This window comes from Tamandua tetradactyla, chromosome 18 (assembly GCF_023851605.1).
Source record: "Tamandua tetradactyla isolate mTamTet1 chromosome 18, mTamTet1.pri, whole genome shotgun sequence".
NCBI classification, from domain to species: Eukaryota; Metazoa; Chordata; class Mammalia; order Pilosa; family Myrmecophagidae; genus Tamandua; species Tamandua tetradactyla.
Genome location: NC_135344.1, coordinates 70356947 through 70375090, shown reverse-complemented (window position 1 = coordinate 70375090; position 18144 = coordinate 70356947). Strand labels below are relative to the sequence as shown.

The following is an 18144-nucleotide window of genomic DNA, read 5'->3' as shown; positions in this document are numbered from 1 at the left end:
AGACTTCTAATCATTATGGAGATCAATTAAACCTTTTTTTTGTCCAAGTTTGAGTTTCAATAGCATTTGTTCGCACTGAGCAGAGTGACCTCATTTGACCTCCAACCACAGGGAATTTTGTCTTCCCGTTTTTATCTCAGGTGGCTAATTTAGGACTGGTGATTTCGGTCTCTCAGTTTTCTAGTTTTCTGCTTTTTAACGCTGGCCCATTTGTCTTTCAAAATGAAAAAGATACAAAGAATTCCAATTCTTTTACTAAATGGTGGATTTAGGTAACAATGAATAGTGAGTCACTGATTTTTTTTGTAGCATTCTAGAGGTAACAATGAATAGTGAGTCACTGATATTTTTTTATAGCATTCTAGAAATCCTTTGTGGTCTCATAGCGAAGGGCTCTGGTTGCTGGGTAAAATCCAGTTTCCTTGGTTTGATTTTAGAAGGTTTCTGCCATCCCTCTCTTGAAGGGAAAGGGAGTCTGGTGATAAAGCTATAACTACAGGTGACCTTGTTCTGTTCTTTATAGAAAGACTTTTTATCCATTGAGCTGGTCCACGGAAGAGTTAAGCTGACAGTTGACCTGGGTTCCGGACCACTCGCTCTTATTACAGACAGACGTTATAATAATGGAACCTGGTACAAAATCGCATTCCAGAGAAACCGAAAGCAAGGTAAGAGCCCAGAAGGGTAACGTGGCATTGGTCACCCTCAGAGGTAAGAATTCTTTCCAAAATCAGCGATCTTTATTCTGTTTTACTCCCCTGGGTATTACTGAGTGATACTCTAATTGGAAACTGTACTAGTTTGCTAAAGCTGCCTGAATGCAATATACCAGAAATGGAACGGCTTTTAAAAGGGGAATTTATTACAAATTTCCAGTTTTAGTGCCAAGAAAAATAACTGAACTAAGGTGCCAACAATAGGCTACCTTCATTCAAGAAAGGCTCATGCTGTCCGGAACACCTGTGATGCTGGGAAGGCACGCAACTGGCATCTGCTGGTCCCTTGCTCCTGGGCACCATTGTTTTCAGCCTCTGTTTTCTGATGGGTTCCTCACTTGGCATCTGTGGGCCTTCTCTTGGCTCGATTCTGGGTTCTGGCTTGCTTAGCATCTCCTGGGATGGCACAGGTGACGTCTGCTGGGCCCTCCAACTCCAAACATCTGGGTCTCATGTTGGCTCTGTCAGCTCTGAAGCAACTGCTCTCCAAGCATCTGCATCGGCTCTCCCAAACATCTGTGTCTGTGTCTGTGTCTGCACCTGAGATTTCTTCAAAATGTTTCCCCCTTTAAAGGACCCTAGTAAACTAATCAAGACCCACCCTAAATGGGCAGAGTCACATCTCTATCTAATCAAAAGGTCACACCCACACTTGGGTGTGCCACAACTCCGTGGAAATAATCTAATCAAAAGTTTACACTCTACAATGATGAATCAGGGTTAAAAGAAATGGCTGCCCGCACAAGAATGGCGTTTCTAGTGCATATAATGTTTTCAAACTGGCACAAAAACCATTGTTATCTTTGGAATATTAAGTGATTGGGTTGGCATTCTGCTGGAGGAAAACCACAGTTCCATTTTTCTGTGGTTTCCAAGAATGTCACTTAACATTTACAGCCAAATTGGAATCAGGGATCAAATCCATTCTACTTTTTTCTGCACACAAACACACTGCTGTCACTTAGTAATGTCCATTCTGGATTTATCGACTTTTGTCAAGGTCACTTGCCTGTGATCATTAAGAACATTAGCTGGCCAAGTTTGCAGAATTTAAAATAGCATGTCTTTGTAAACAAACTCTGTTTGATAGAGACTTGCTGTAGAAAAGGCATAAGGTTGAGTTTCACTTTAATGCAAGAAGTGATTTTTGTTTCCTTATCTCTTATTTTCTCTCTCTTCTTTTAGGGCTCCTAGCAGTTATCAATGCTTATAACACTAGTTATAGAGAAACCAAGCAAGGTGAAACGCCAGGTGCATCTTCCGACCTCAATCGCCGAGATAAGGATCCCATTTATGTTGGTGGATTACCTAGGTCCAGAGCTGTAAGGTGTGGTATTAAACTGCAGAATTTGGGGGGTTCCTAATTAGTAGCTTTTATTCAAACCACTATATGCATATTAACTGGGCCATAAAGCAAACCTTCTGCAGTAACAGTTAATGCTTTTATATTGAATGCCTCTAGAACTTCTAGAAATTGGTCGATGCCATATTTAGAGACCCCACGCTCTGTCACAGGCCATCTTTGTAGAGTAGTGGAACAGCTTTGAAGGCAAAAGAACGCATGCTCTCTGCAGACTTATCCGGACCCAGCTCCCCTTAGGATGATTGGAATGAATGATGTATGTGGACATTGAAAGGTCAGCATGAGGGAGTCGGAGGAAAGAAGGCAGAGGGAGAGGCAGCAGGACTGTTTTAAAACACTGACTCATCTTCAGCTTTGTAACTTTAATAATGTATGTGAAATTTCTGCATCTCATTGTCCTCGGTCTTGTACTTTGGGAGTGGACAGATTAACCTCTGTGGTTCTTTCATCCCATTAAAAAAAGTCATTTGTGACACAAGGTCTGGCCATCGAGGCGCCTCTCAGAGAGCACGCAGCTTCCAAGGAGTCAGGTCATCAGATGTCCTGGCTGGGTCACCTGGTCCAGAGCTCTCCAGTGTAGATTTGTAGCTGTGCTGCATCTCCACTCCGAGTCTCCTACTGAATCCTGAGCTGTGGTACAGAAGGGCAGCCACTCTGGCTGCTGTGGCTGGGATCCGTTCCCCACCCCCTTTCCCCCTTTCCAGAAATTTCTGGAAGTGCTGGGGAACTTAGTTTACAGCCATGACTCTGGCCATTGCCTGGACTCAGAAAGGAATAAAATTAAACCTCAGGGAAGTTGTTCACTTGCCAAGAAAGGTAGGACTGGAGTCCTGTCTCCTACTGTCAGCCCCAGAGATTACTCCCGGGCCTGGTGGAACCAGGTGTTCCTGTAGACACTGGCTGTGCTGTTAATCTGCACTCTGCCCAAAGGGCATGCAGTGTAGACACTGGAGCAGGGGGCAGAGGAAGATGTCCAAGAGTCACAGTCTTGTGCTGGGAAGGACTTGGGTCTCGTCAGGATCAGTCCCAGGGTGTCCTTACTGTGGGAGAAACAGATCCAGAGAGGTTGACATTTGTCCTAAAACAGTCCACAGCTCATTGCTCAATGCAGAGAAGAAAATGAATAATGTGTGGCTCTGCCAAGAAGCCAAGTTACAGGAAAGCTCTCCCATGACTGGCCGATGCCCAGAGCCCAGTTTGGAGATGGTCAGGAGGCTGCACATTTTGGATATGAGAGCCTGACCACAGCCAGGATTTGGCAGTGTTTCATATGAAAATTGAGGTATAGAATGGGAGGCTGAAAAATGTGGTTTTGAGCAGTGCCAAGCTTCTCGAATTACGGTGCACGAGCGTGCAGTGTGGCCAACAGCCAGGGGCCTCGCTGGCTTTTCGCTCCCAGGAGAAGACATTGCCTACACTGCCCCTTGGGGGCCAGCAGCCTGCTCTTCTTGGGGACTGCATTTTAGTCATGCGTGGGTCTTCCTTATGACAACCCACTGCCTTGCTTCTAACTGGCCTCCGAGTAAGTGAGTCTAGATTGCAACGACTATAAGTGTTACCCTCTCTGTAAACAGATTTCTGTGTAGGTAGGCGTCTGAGACACCAGACTCACCAAGTTCGGTCCCTTTCTCGAGTCCAAAGGGAAGTATTTGATTTACTGTAAAGTTCTCAGTGTAAATGCTCTTCTTAGAGGCCGGGCCATTTCTGCAGGATGACTCGTGGAAACAGGTCTTCCCTTCTTATTCCTTCTTTCAAAACTGGAATTATGAAATCCGCATCTGTTGGTGCTGTTCTCATTTCCTTCCCTGCAGGAAAGGTCTTACCAGCAGGAGCTACGTGGGCTGTATCAAAAACCTGGAGATATCCAGATCTACCTTTGATTTACTCCGAAATTCTTATGGAGTGAGCAAAGGCTGTGTACTGGAGGTAGGAAGCATTTTATTCCTTTTGGAATGCATTTCTGTAAATGCCCATCGATTTCTCCATAGCATAGTTAAAGATAAAGCAGTGGCACTGATGGAAGAGCTGCTGGGGAAACGCAGCAGTCGCCTCCACCACGGGAGACTGAGCACACACATGCCAGCTGACGTGCTTGCTTTCTTGTCTCCTCTGGGACCAGCCCATCCGCAGCGTGAGCTTCTTGAAGGGCGGCTACGTGGCACTGCCACCCAAGCCTTTGTCACCGGAATCAGAGCTGCTGGTGACATTCGCCACCGGGAATGGCAGTGGCATCATCCTGGTTGCCCTGGGCAAGGACGGGGAGAAGCAGAGCCTCCGGCAGACACACGTGGTGAGTCCGTGGCTCAGAGGCTCAGGCCCCAGGGGCTCAGGGAGGAAAGGACTTGGGGAAACGCTGGACAGAAAGTCATGTCTTCGTAAGCATGGATCACGGCTGCGTCCCCGGCTGTGTCTGGATTCGCGTTCTTGCTAAGTAGAAGTGGTTGTTGTGAGATGTCTTTCCCTTATGAATCGGTGATTTCTCCAATCCCTGTCTAGGTGCTAAGGAAAGAGATGCGTTGTCGGCCTCCCATTGTTTTTCACTCATTTAGCACATACTGCATTTTCTTCCCCATTTCATGGTGGCTCGTCTTCATTCCGCTGCTAAATGAGCACGTCTTTAAATTCTGTGGAGTTCTTCGGTTTTCCCCATGATGCAGGATTTTCTTTGTCTGTTGCTGGATTCAAAAGAATCAGAGAGAGAAATTGGGCCATTTATAAGCTTGGTGATCCAGGGGCAAGAGAAAGATGGCATTTCTCTGTCTTTATATGTCATTGCAGCAATGTAGGCGATATTTGCTCTTTCCTTGCTCACACTTGCATGAGTCTCATGATTTAAGGAGATTTTCATGAAGCTGAGGGCATGCACCGGCCATCCACAGAGCTCAGCCAGCCTCCGAGCAGGACGCTTGGCCGACATCATTGCTTTGTGACTGTCACGACCATGCTGCCAGCTGAATGCTGCTTCCCAAATTTCCCTGAGGAAGAAAGGGTTTCCCAGATTCTGTTTAGCCTGCTGAGTCACAGGACAGCTGCTGTCAGCGCAGGACTAAAACTCTCACCTGCCCACCCCAAACGTGGCACCGGTGGAAAGGGTTGATAATGACAGAGATTGGTTTCGGGGCTCCACCCAACGTCCTAGGGCTACTTATAAATCAAAGTTTGCTCCCAAACCAGCAGAAAGAAATGAAACCATCCAGCACTGGCAGAGGCTTTGTGAAACACTCCCGTTCCAACACTTCTTATGGCATTCAAAATTGCTACTCTGGCTTTTCAGTGTGGCAAAAATTTTTAAATGCTTTAAACATTTCCAAGCCCTTTGGCTCTTTAATCCCACTTTCAGAAACATTCGAAAGGATTTCTTAAGCAAAAAAAAAAAAAAAAATGCATTTAGTGTTCCCTATGATTGATATTCGAAAATCAGAAACTGCTTAAATTTTCAACAATAAAAATGGAAAAATGAATCGCATGGGCTCTGCTTGTTGGAACACAATGCAGCAATCAATAGCGAGTGTGAAGTCGATGGCGAAATGGAAATTCTCCACATTTGGTGATAACAGCATACTGCAGACTATAATTCATGTGAACAGAAATTATAAAAATGCAACAACAAAGTAGTTGCACCCGGATGGTGAAACCCTTACCCTTATATGCCATTGCTATTCCCACGTTATCTTTATAAGATGAAAAATTTAGAAGTCGTATAGTAATGATTTTTCTCTGGGGGATTTAATTCCCAGCCCTTCTTTTCCATCGCACTGGTTGAAGGTCACATTGAAGTGCATGTCAATTTGGAGGATGGAACAAGCCTGAAAAGAGTTCTCCTGCATTCTCCCACGGGCTCTTACAGCGATGCACAGGAGCATTCCATCTCTTTGATCAGGAACAGGAGGTACTGTGCGTGGCGAGGCCGGGACACTGGTGGAATGATAGTGTGGGGGCTGCACAAAAGCTCCCCCTCTAGGAACTTTGTTATAGGCTCTTGGAAGTGAAATAACTGGATATGGGCATCACTGGGATCCAGGGTTTTCATAGTTTCAGAATAACTCCAAACCATGCTAGTAGGACACCTCCCTGGAAATCGGGTTCACCTGCTTTGTGATAAGATATTTGCAGAAGTTTTGTAATTGAACTGCCTCAACCCTGTCCTTTTCTGGGGCCCACTGTAAACCGTCTTTGCTTTGCATGCCATTCTGGAGCAAACAGCACTAAATCAAGAGTCCAGTAGATTTCCCTCCAAAGTGTCGACCAAATGTTTTCAAAGCACATTGGCCACTTTGTTCTTTAGGGAAAGAGGTAAAAGAATAAGATTTCCACCCCCCACCCCATCCCCAAGCACCATGACATTCAATGACACTTGATAACGTTCCATTCATTTTGGAGCATGCTTAATTGTAACTTTAAATTTTCAGGATTCACCTTTTTATCCATGCACAATGTCACTTTAAAATGTATCTTTTGGGATTTATATTATTCAGTAAAACTGGCTGACATAATGTATGAACATGAACAAATTCCTAGCTATTGTTTCATTATATTTTAAAGATTTTTTTTTATTATTTTCTCCTTCGACCTTTTAGAATTATCACTGTTCAAGTGGATGAGACCAGTTCTGCGGAAATGAAGTTGAGTCCATTTGCAGAAAGCAGGACAGTGAATGTATCTAACTTGTACATAGGGGGAATTCCAGAGGGCAAGGGGACTTCTCTGCTTAAAATGAGGAGATCCTTCCATGGCTGTATCAGGAACCTGGCATTTAACGCAGAGTAAGTTAACTTACTCTCTTACTCGGCCCTCTCTGGCCCTCTCTGATCTGATCTCATAATGGTGAATGTTAACACCAAGCTACACTCTAATTCTGCTGTTTGGGATTGCCAGATCTCCTCAGGTTCCCAAATCATAGGCAAACCTCATTGCTGTATCATGAAAGTTCCCCCAAATGAATTTTATGCATTAGAATAGTGGACAGATATCACACTGAAGAAAAAAAAATCATCATCCAAGAGTAGTTCTGTGGGTCATCAATAAATAGCAGAGGTTAAAATACATTTTTGGCAAACATTTCAAAGAACACGGCGATGTCCTCATGCACAGCCCTTTTGACCTCATTACTCAAAAGCAAACTGGAAATCTCCATGTCCCGTGTGCCACAACTCACGCTGAGGAGCCTGTGGGTGGCTCACAGGTGGAAAGATTTGCCATGTGCAATGGGCCATCCGGCTCTCCTCGTGGCCCTCTGCCTTGTTGGGAAGGTGTCAATGGGACGGGATTGTGGTTTCACCGGGCAGGTCACATGCTCTGGGCATCAGGAAACCCGGGATCCCCTCAGGGCTGGCCTGCTCACTTGCTGGGATCTCTCCTGCCTCAGTGTCTTTAGTGAAATTTACCTCTTAGTACCACTCGGAAATCTGCAAGAATAAAATGGCAGCGATGGCTCGGTGGTAAAATTCGCACCTGCCGCAATGCTGGAGACCCAGGTTTGATTCCCGGAGCCTGCCCATGCCAAAAATAAAAGGGCACATGAGATTCGAGCATGTAACAGTTGCCCCTGGGTTCCCTTAGTTGCACAGTTGACTTGATATAGTTATTTACTCAAGTGTCTGTTCGTCGATTAGCTGATTGATGAGGCATCTTGATGCTTCTGAAAGCCATGAAACATGGAACTATAGGACAGAAACTTCCAGGCTGGGCACAGCCAGGCACTTGATCCAAAGAGCTCAGCTTAAGACTGGAACATGCCCCTTGAGCTGGGTACAGGCCTCAGCCACTTAGCCCCCGTCACATCACAGGGGTGGGGAAGTAAACGGACTCATGGCATCTGTAGCCCCCGACTCCTGGAGAAGGTAGGGCCCCAAACAAGGAACCGCAGTGTTTCGTAGAGGCGGCCGGGTGGAGCTGTGGGACCCCAGACCCAGAATCTGTCCCTGGGGCCACCCTCTGAGGCTGCAGGAGGAGGGAACAGCTTCTGAACTGGCTCTTGAGGGAAGCTCAGGCGTTTGTCTGGGGGCCAAAAAAGGTTTCAGAGAAGGATGCCATTTTAGGCAGAAGGACAAAATAGGAGAATATGCAAGATATTCTATGGAGACACTTAGCCACTGGGAAAACTGGTTAATTTAGTCACTAGGAAAGTCATAACATTGGTATATAAAATAATGGCTTTCAGTGGGTTCTAATTTTTCTGCAGTCAAGCAACATCAGTTCCTGTATCGGCGTGTGGTGTTTGAAACCCTTTTTGTTTGCACCTAGACTTCTGGACTTCAGTAGCGCGGTGGCCTTCGAGCATGTCGACGTGGACACCTGCTGGTTTTCGGAGCGGTCGAGGCGCACCCCTCAGGGAGAGGACCCCCAGCCTCCGCCAGGGCCGCAGCCTCTTCCGAGCCCCGTAAGAACACTTCCTTGGTTATATCTGTCAGGGCCCTTCAGAAAAAGACAATCTACCACCGAAGGTACTAGAAGGGGGAACAAGTTACAAAGGTGTTGGAGAAGCCGAGAGCGCAAAGGGGGCGGGGGGGGGGGGGGAGGCACATGAGGTCAGGGGCCGGGGGAGGGTCACGGGGCCAGGAGCAAGGGCTGCAGGGCGAGGAGGCCAGGCCGAGAGTGTCGTCCAGGGGGACCGAGACCCCCAGAGCAGTGGCTGGAACCCAGAGAGAGGCAGAGAGCCTGGCTACTTCTTTCCCAGCCCCCAGTTCTCCCAGCGGTACCATTTGTGGTTCACAGAAAGCAGGGAAGGGGTGTGGGGTGTTTCTCAGGACAGACTGGCAGGTGGCCCGGCCCAGCGTTTGAGGAATCTACACGCCGTAAGTTTTTTATGGCATTCCTCCAAAGACACCCTAATACTTTGGATTAAGTCTGAAGAACATAAAAATAACGGGTATTTAATGTAAGTCATTGTACATGTCTCACTGGCTTTAAAAAAAAAACAAACAGATCGTGCTCATGTAGTAAAAGTCAGCTTTGACCAGATACCTCCAGTGGCAGTCATGGTCATTTTCCTCATTCTCTTCCTTCCCTTCTGATTTCCACATTTCCTTGACGGAAAGCACGTGCCGTGGTAATTTTGGCCCTATGCTGTGCCTCCAGCAGGGCCAATCCTTGAGTCCAGAACCAAGGACTCTGCTCTTGGTGGACTCTGCTCTCTCCCATTCAGATCATGGGGGAGAGGCTTTGGCTTCCTGCGTCTGTGTGGCCAGCATGCAGAGGGGGCTGTCGGGGCGACCTTCCCCGAGCTCCCCAGCCCTCTGCCTGTGATAAGTCCTGGCCAGCCTGGCTCCCGTCCCTGCGGAATCACAGCTGTTCCACTCGGAGCCCTGCTAACCTGTACTCGGTGGACACATCAGTTTCCGAGGGGGGCTGGGTGCAGGGCTGGTGCTGCAGCACCCTGCAACCTGCAGTGTTGTGGGGGCCGTCCAGGAATGCCCCTTGGCCCCTCTGGCCTGGTGAAGACTTGGCAGGAGGGCCTCCAAGTGCCCCTGTAAATTTACATGCCTCTGAGCTAGGGGTCAGGTGGAAGGAAGAAGCTCAGATTGCCCTCACAGAGAGGTTGAGGGCTGACTCAGGTCAATTACTTAAACTGAAGCAGATTAAGTTGGGGTGCTTATTTGGGTTGCTGGTGTTCTGATGTGATTGCCTCTGAGCCGATTCATCAGGGAACAGCATGTGTTATCAGTAGGGCCCTGGCCAGCACGGCTGAGTGCCCACTCTGTTCCTTACAGGTACAGTGCGCAGTGGACCCCGCTCCGGGCTACCTCCCCGACGCTCACCAGTTTGGCCTGGCACCAAGCAGCCACGCGGCGCTGCCTTTCAACCAGTCTGCCGTCAGAAGGAAGTGGGTGTTGTTGCCAAGTTGAGGATCTGCCTAAGGGCGGGATGGTGTTCTTCAACAACAGTGTCTTTTCCAGAAGAAACTTCTGGTGGCCTTCTTTACCGTGGCGCACAGACTCGCAACCTGACGGTAGCGACGGGAAGGCAAAGACGGGGGAACGTGGCCTCTGTGCAAATCAGACAGCAGCTCCCATGGGTTCCCGATGTTATCCTTCCCTCTTCTTGGCAGTGGCCAGCTGCTGCCTCCTTTCTGTGCGTAGGAAAGCACCTAGGTGTAAATAGTCTGGGCTCCAGAATCTGAAGGCCTTCAGGTTTTTTCGTCAATTGGACCCTCACCCCCTTCTATTTTTTTTTTTTTTTTTTTTTTTGGCATGGGAATTTCCGAACCCTCATGGAAGGCGAGCATTCTACCACTGAACCACCCATACACCCAAGCCCTTTATTTTAATTTATACTTGATGGCCCTAAAAGAGAATGAATGCTTTTCTCACTGAGCTCTGGGTGGCTTCTCCTTGACATTCACATCTCAGCATAAGTCTCACCTTCTCAGAGGTGCCTGCCCTGACAACTTAATCTGGCCACCAGTTAGCCCCTGGATGGCCGCATTTTAACTCTGCCCAGCACTTTCTACTCTGATATATTTCTGATACTAGTTTTGTAAGAGAAGGAACCTTCCTCCTTTGTTAAGTGCTTTCTCTTCAGCTCCTAAAGCACAGGTAACCATTCATTGAATGAATGAATGACTTTTTCTTCCCCCTTCCTCGATTTGGACCTTTTCAATAGAAATGTTGAAACAGTGATTGGGTCCTCTCTTTGAGGTTATTTTTTAAGGTAAAAGTAAACTTAAGAGTAAACTCTTACTGCTTTCGGTATACTTGAGCTTTGTATTTTCCGCCAGGCTTTCAGTGCAGCTAAGCATCCGGACGTTTGCCTCGAGCGGGCTGATTTACTACATGGCTCACCAGAACCACATTGATTTCGCTGCCCTCCAGCTGCACGGGGGCCGCCTCCACTTCACGTTTGATCTTGGTAAAGGCAGGACAAGGGTTTTCCACCCTGCGATGCTCAGTGATGGCCAGTGGCACACGGTGCGTTCTAGCTACTTTGTATCTGCCATCTCCCCCACAGAGCTTAAACCCCGTGGAGACAGAGCCTTTTTCTGCCTCCTGAAATATCCCCAGGGCCTGGAACACTGCCTGACCCCCAGTTGGCTCTCAGTTCAAATTGGTGGAAGGAGTGAAGGGTACCACAAAATGCTCTGTACTTGACAAAAAGTAGATGAAGTCCATCCTGCATGTGAACCAGTGAAAACTTAGGTCATGGCATTTGCTTTGCCGTAACTGGGACTCAGGAATGCTTTCTGTTCTAAATCATGCCTTATCTTTGCACCTCGTTTCCATGCATCTGCCTGGCGTAGCCCCTTCTCAACAATAACTGTGTGCAAATCTGACCCAGCCTTTAGAATTTAATTCAGGTTCCTAAAGCTGTAACCTAACAGATGTTGCAAACTGTTTTCTCAAATTCCTTCAAAATCATGGATGTTTTCATTTTGCTTTAGATCAAGACAGAGTATGTTAAAAGAAAGGGTTTCATGACAGTTGATGGTCAAGAGTCCCCAGTGGTTTCCATCGTGGGAGATGGAACCACTTTGGATGTGGAAGGAAAGCTGTACCTGGGAGGCCTTCCTGCTGAGTACAGGGCCAAGAACATTGGAAATGTAAGCATTATTGCCTGTACGGAGCCCACTGGTGTAAGTTGTGGTTCTGTTTGTTTTGAGGAGGGAAGTTCTTGATCACATGTTATGTTTAAATTACCATGTTTAAGCCCGGGACCCAGCTGCAGGACGCATATCCTTTCAAGCCATGCCCATGGATTGTGTGTTGTGGCTTCCCCTTAAAGCCCAATCAGTCTGTCTTGCCTCATAGTTAATGGACATTTCCATTTCTACTGCCGTGTAGCCCCAGTACAAATCAGGCAAGTCCATCGGATTTGTAATTACAGATAAGTAAGCCTAGCGTTCTTGATTTCCACAATATTTAATTGAAATAATAGAAGACCTTTTTTACATATTACTAGCAAAAATAACAGGAGCTCTGGGTGAATTTTAAGAAAAATATATGTATTTTTATGAGGTCAACTTTGATGGCATAGGACCCATTCTCCTTGCCCTTTGTGTCGTAATCACCACTGTTCATCTCCTGCCGCTTGGTCTAGACCACCCACAGCGTCCCAGCCTGCATCAGGGAGGTGACAGTGAACAGCGAACGGCTGGACAAGGAACGCCCTGCGTCCACCCATGCAGTGACCAAGTGCTACACAGAGGCCCAGGAAGGAACTTTCTTTGAAGGGAGTGGATACGCTGCTCTCGGTATGTGTCAGCGACAACCTCAGAAGGAACCTTCGGGATGAGACTGCCTCTACACTGCTGTGGCTCTGAGAATTATATGTGATAGGAGCTCTGGATGAGGCTTGGACAAGGCTGGACAAGACCACATTTAGGCCCACCTTCCCAGTTATTTCTAACATTTGACTTTTAAGGGAAAAGCCTTGGGCCCTGCAGAGGTGTGTCAGCAGCTTTCTCCTCCCAGGTGTGGTGTGACTCCTGACCCAGGGCAGACACGTGATGCTCATTCGCCGTGTTTCCCCCAAACTTACACACGACCCAGGGTTGCTGCCCACGTTGATAGAGGCCTTTGAAATAAAAACTAGCAGCATGAAGTATATATTCGACCAGCCAGCCCACCCGATGCCAGGCAGATTTGAAGAGGAAGTTAATGCCATTGAGATGGCCGAAAATATTCATCAATTATAAGTAGAGGAACTTAAATCCTTAGAGTATAAAATCCTCAAGGTGGAGAACAAGCCTTTGTAACGTAACTGATCATTCCCTCCTATCCTAGGTAGTTTATTTGCCCATTAACCCCCAGTTTGCACTCAGAACTGTGCTCTTCTCTGCCTTCCTTTCTATCATTGGGAACTATGTTCCTCTGGCTTCCTTAGCGTCTGGAGGCTCTGGGGGCAGGTGGAGGGCGGGAGGAGGGGAAAGCTTAGCTCCCTCTCCTCCTTAGCCCTGCTGGGGAAGGGGTCCCTCCAGGGTCTCAGCTCCGCTTGCACCGTCCTGGCATCTGCTAGCACCATCTTTCCCCATTTTCCCTCCAGTCCTAGGGTAGGAATAGCTGCTTGCTATTGCTGATATCTCCAGTTTGACTGCACAGCTTTTTCGTCCCCTGAATTAAAAATTCTCTCAATTTAGTTCCCACTTTTGAAAACCCGGGTGTGGATTTTGGCTCAGTAAGGTACGATAACTAGTGTGTAGGTATTGGCAAAAGAAAAGAAAGACTCTTCCTGGGCCTATGAGGAAAGGAGGATATGGCTCAAATCCTTCTGATTTTTTTCCCAGCAGGACACAGGAAATGTCGCTAAGGATGGCGGGGACTGTAGACAAGGCGGAATGGGTACCTGCCAAATGCAGAGGTTCGCAGGTGGCAGCTGCCCGTGCGGCTGGGGATGGAAGAACGAGCCTGTCCCAGCCGCTGCCTGTGACTCTTTTAAAAGCCCCGCTAGGTCTAAGCGCTGCGGGAGCCCAGGCTCCCAGGGTGAAATGCCTGCGGGTGGCCGGGGCGCTGCATCCCGAGGGAGAGCTGCCCCAGACCCGTCAGCACCTGGGCCGGGAACCACCCCGCGCAGCTGCCCCGGGAGCCAGACCCCTGACCCGCTGTGTCCTTGTGTTTTTAGTGAAAGAAGGCTACAAAGTCCGATCAGATGTGAACATCACACTCGAGTTTCGAACCTCCTCCTTGAACGGCGTGCTCCTGGGGATCAGCAGCGCCAAAGTGGATGCCCTCGGCTTGGAGCTCGTAAATGGCAGGGTAGGTACTGGGCGTCTGTGGGGTCCCCGGCCCCTCTCCCCAGTGTCACACCCAGAACTGGAGAAACTGTAGTGATACCTCGATCACAGTTTCCAAAAGTTCACTTTAACGGAGTGGAGAAAAAATCCAATTAATGTTTCAAACCAGATTGTCTTTAAAAGCTTTTTTAAAAAACTTCTAAGTGTGAAATTAAACTCACAGCAAACTTGCAACCGCAGTATGAAGAACTTATTCCCAAAGCAACTAAGGATAACTTACTGGCCTGATGTCCCATCTCCCCCTAGTAATTTTTTTAGCTTTTTATTCAGAAATGATTATAGATGCATGAGAGGTTATAAGGAAATGTGCAGGGAGGTTTCCGCACACCCGTTGCCCAGCCCCCCACCTCCCCCAGCGTCAGCTTCTTGCATGGAAGTGGCGTTGATGCCACCCACAGAGTTTATTCTGGGTCCACCCGTCATAATTCCTTTGTGTTTGTGGGGGGGGGGGGGCGCTATACAACTGTATCACAGGTGTAGCTTCCTGTGACCACCATCGCAATCAAGATACTTGATTGTACCTTCACCATCAGGGCCCCTGTGTCCCCCTTCAAGCCACACCCACTCCCCCCCTCCCGGCAGCCCTCACCCCTGTCCCCCTTCTCTGCAACTGTGTTATTTCACTGATGTTATGTAAATGAAGTCACACAGTGTGTACCCTTTGGGGTTGGCTTTTTTCACCCCAGATTATTGCATAGGTTGATAGTCTGCTTGCATGCACCACGGTCTAATATCTCTTCTCCCGATGTAAATTTTTCCTGGAACTCTTCTGTTCAGCCTCTGCCCCTCTCCTGTTGGGAACAAAATGAACTCAACCAACTAACAGCACTTTAGTTTCTTCTGCCTTAAAACTGCCTCTTGCAGGGTTTCTCCCAGTTTCAATTCTCTTCCCTCTCCCTCTGGTCGTCAGCTGGCAGCCTCTGTCCTTTCAGCTCTTGGTCCAGGAAGTGTTCCCAGCTGTTCATAATGAGGGGTCTGAGGTCTCAGCACCCCAGTGCACCGTGCAGAGGTGGGCCACCTTCCTTTGTCCATGGGCACTACGGACCTGTCATCTTTGGCCACCCTGCACACCTGCCCGGGGCAGGGATGGTGTGTCCCCTCTCCCCAACTGCATTAGCCACCATTTCCCCTGCAGTATGGTCAACCCTTGCTGTGGGAGTAAGATGCTTGGAATGTTCTGAGCTCCTGCCTCCAGGAACCCAACGGCCAAGTCTCTAAATCTTATATCCCTCAGTCTTCACAGTTGTTTCTAGCACTTTCCTGCTGCTCCCTGCTGGGTTTTTTCACCCTTCGGTCATCCTAGAATGGGGACGGGGGGGATGTGGGACATTGACACCTCATCTCTCACCCTTCGCTTCATCTACACTTCATTTTCATGTCTAACCAAAACTGCCTCTGGGTCATGTTGTTGCCTCTCTACAGTGTGGCTTAGAGCCAGCTTCTTTCCTCATCTACACCCTAAAAGAAGTGCGAGAAACTTCGTGTACATTTGCACATTTTTATGGGATAGCCAAGATATTTTATCATACGTATGTTAGTTGCAAAAATGCAATTTCTGGCATATTGTTCATTTTGCCTCCACTATTGGCTTATTAGTTACAGTTCTTCTAACAAAGAATAAGTGTAATGGTTGCCCAAGGGTTTGCTAAATACATCCTTAATTTGTCACGGTCTACCTTCAAATAATACTAAGTCATTTCACTTAGCACAAGAAGTTGACAACAGTAGACCAGCAGTTCTTTCCTCCCGTCTTTTGGAAGGCTTAGATTTGTTGTGTGGTACCTCTCCCTGCGGCATCTGTAGTTTGTCAGAGAGTTGGTGAGGGCTTTTCCACAGATGCTAGTCAACTAGTTCCAACAGACACCTTCCGTGAAGCCCTCGGCTCCTGCTGCCCTGAAGGGGAGGTGCTGATTTGAGGAGCTCCTGCCCGGTGGGTGCCGCAGGCCCGTTCCCCTGGAGGTCAGGCCTGTTCCCCTGGAGGTCGGCATCCGCATTTTCTGAAATTCCGAGGAATCGATTTCATCTGAGTCCTTCCAGAGGCTATTTTTCAAAGCCAGTTCTTTTCCTAATTAGCCCTTCCCCTTACCTGGATCCTGCAGCTGTATCCACTCCAAGCGCATTGCGCAGACGGGATGGGTGTCCTGAACACGGAGATACTCACCCGGATGCGTCCTCGTGTCTGTTGTCCGTTCAGCTTCTGTTTCACGCCAACAACGGTGCGGGCAGGATAACGGCCACCTATCGGCCCCGGACCACGCACGCTCTCTGCGACGGGAGGTGGCACACGCTGCTGGCCGCCAAAAGCAAGCACCGCCTGGCGCTGACCGTCGACGGCAATGTGGTTCGAGCTGAGAGTCCCCACACGCAGTCCACCTCGACCGACACCGACAACCCCGTCTACGTGGGCGGCTACCCGGGTACGCAGGCGCACCTGCCGGCAGGGCGGTCCCCCGGGGCGTCGGCCTAGGGGACGCTCGGCTCACCTGGGTGTTAGTCGGGGGGTGGAGAAAGACACAGAGTTTGAGCGGCAGCTTGCTTACCATTTTAGAAGGGGTATCTCAGGTACCAAAGAATGCTCAGACAGTTCAAAATTACCTGCACTCCAAGGCGGTGCGAGGGTGGTTCAGGGGTGGAGTTCTCGCCTGCCACCTGGGAGACCCGGGTTCGATTCCCGGCCCATGCACTTCCCAAACAAACAAAAATTCAACAAATGGTGTTGCATTAACGGGATACTCACATGGAAAAATAATGCAGTGACCCTGCAGTGCAGCATGTAAAAATAGCTAAATAACCTGCATGCATATGACAACCATTAGGTAAGACTGAGGAAACAGGATCTGACCTCAAGCTGGCAGCTTGATGAAATCCATCCTGTTGGAAGAGGCCCAGAGTGCCGGAGTGGGGCCACAGTGGGCCCTCACCTGAGGGTGCAAGCCCCTCCCATCAGTTCACATCGCTTTTGAATTAGAATTATGCATTCAGACCTTCCGTGTAACTGTTGCAAGTGATGATAATATAAATGCCCTTTTAAAAAACTTTTATTGAGATATCTTCACGTGCATAGAGTCCATCCAAATATACAGTTGGTGGCTCACAACATCATCACATAGTTGTGTATTCGTTACTATGAGCATCTTTAGGATATTGGCATCACTCCAGAAAAAGAAATAAAGAGAAAAAAGAAAACTCATACATCCCATACCCCTTAGCCCTCCCTTTCATTGACCACTAGTATTTCAATCTACCCGATTTTTTTTTTATCCCTTATCCCCTCCCCCATTATTTGTTTTTTGTCCTTATTTTTCTACTCATCTATCCAGGGTATGGATAAAAGAAGCATCAGACACAAGGTTTTCACACTCACACAGCCACATTATAAAAATCTAAATAGTTATACAGTTGTCTTCAAGAATCAAGGCGACTGGATATAAATGCCGTTTGCATGACTTTAGAGTGACAAAGTTTCACAACCATACCTTGACATTAATTATATATAAACGTTTTCTGTGAATTCTGCAATTCACTGAAACCACAAACGTGGAAAAAATTACTGTGGTTTTGAGCTAGAAACCATTTGAGATTATGTTTGTGCTTATGTAGTTTCAACGAAACTAAGCAGGATTTATCTTCTCTTCTTTCTTAATCAGCTGCTGTGAAGCAAAACTGCCTGAGCACACGGAACTCATTCCGGGGCTGTCTGAGAAATCTCGCTTTCATTAAGGGTCCGCAAGTGCAATCCTTTGACTTCAGCAAAGCTTTTCACTTAGAAGGAGTTTTCCCTCATTCCTGTCCTGGGACTGAGCCTTGAACTTGAGGAAAACTCTCCAGCTGGGAACCATTGCTTATGTTTTGAAGAGAATTATTTTTGCTTCAGTCCAGATTTCATTTCCAACTCAGGTTAAATGTTTCCAGAGAGAAATTTTGTACTTGTGTTCAAACGAAAACCGTGTGTACAACAGATACCTCTATTAAATAGTTTAAAATATAAACGGAATGGCTCACCTGTCTTTTCACAGTGTTTCTAAACTAATGTTTGTCAACATTGTTCCATTGATTATTTGGCCGTATTCCGTGTTTTGAGCTTTTCAAACAGAAAAATACCAATAGATGATATGGATTACAGCAGGGTACGAATATTTTCATTTCTTTAATAAAATTGTAAGCTCTAATTTCTTCAACAGGAAAGCATTGCCATTGGTTAGATTCCAGCAGAGGTGCAGCTGTTTTCCACGGAAGCTTTTCTAGAAGGCAAAGAGAGCAAAGGAAGGAGAAGGTGCCTTCTCCTGCCAAATCCTAACTCTGCCAGGACCTTCCCTAACTCAGCGGTTTTACAGGACACA

At 47.6% G+C, this 18144-nt stretch overlaps 1 protein-coding gene across 2 annotated transcripts in view; it reads left to right on the top strand.

Moving 5' to 3' along the window:
* LAMA1 (laminin subunit alpha 1) overlaps window positions 1-17793 on the top strand; it is a 145919-nt gene extending 128126 nt beyond the window's left edge. For both annotated transcript variants that reach the window (XM_077135944.1, XM_077135943.1), the window contains exons 50-63: window positions 524-668; window positions 1902-2043; window positions 3891-4005; window positions 4199-4369; window positions 5817-5968; window positions 6657-6842; window positions 8323-8458; window positions 9789-9901; window positions 10796-10985; window positions 11456-11614; window positions 12112-12265; window positions 13633-13766; window positions 15999-16221; window positions 17452-17793. In XM_077135944.1, the coding sequence (XP_076992059.1) occupies window positions 524-668; window positions 1902-2043; window positions 3891-4005; window positions 4199-4369; window positions 5817-5968; window positions 6657-6842; window positions 8323-8458; window positions 9789-9901; window positions 10796-10985; window positions 11456-11614; window positions 12112-12265; window positions 13633-13766; window positions 15999-16221; window positions 17452-17612 (2181 nt within the window). In that variant the 3' untranslated portion in view covers window positions 17613-17793. The remainder of the gene's footprint in view (window positions 1-523; window positions 669-1901; window positions 2044-3890; window positions 4006-4198; window positions 4370-5816; window positions 5969-6656; window positions 6843-8322; window positions 8459-9788; window positions 9902-10795; window positions 10986-11455; window positions 11615-12111; window positions 12266-13632; window positions 13767-15998; window positions 16222-17451) is intronic.
* The last annotated feature ends 351 nt before the right edge of the window (window positions 17794-18144 follow it).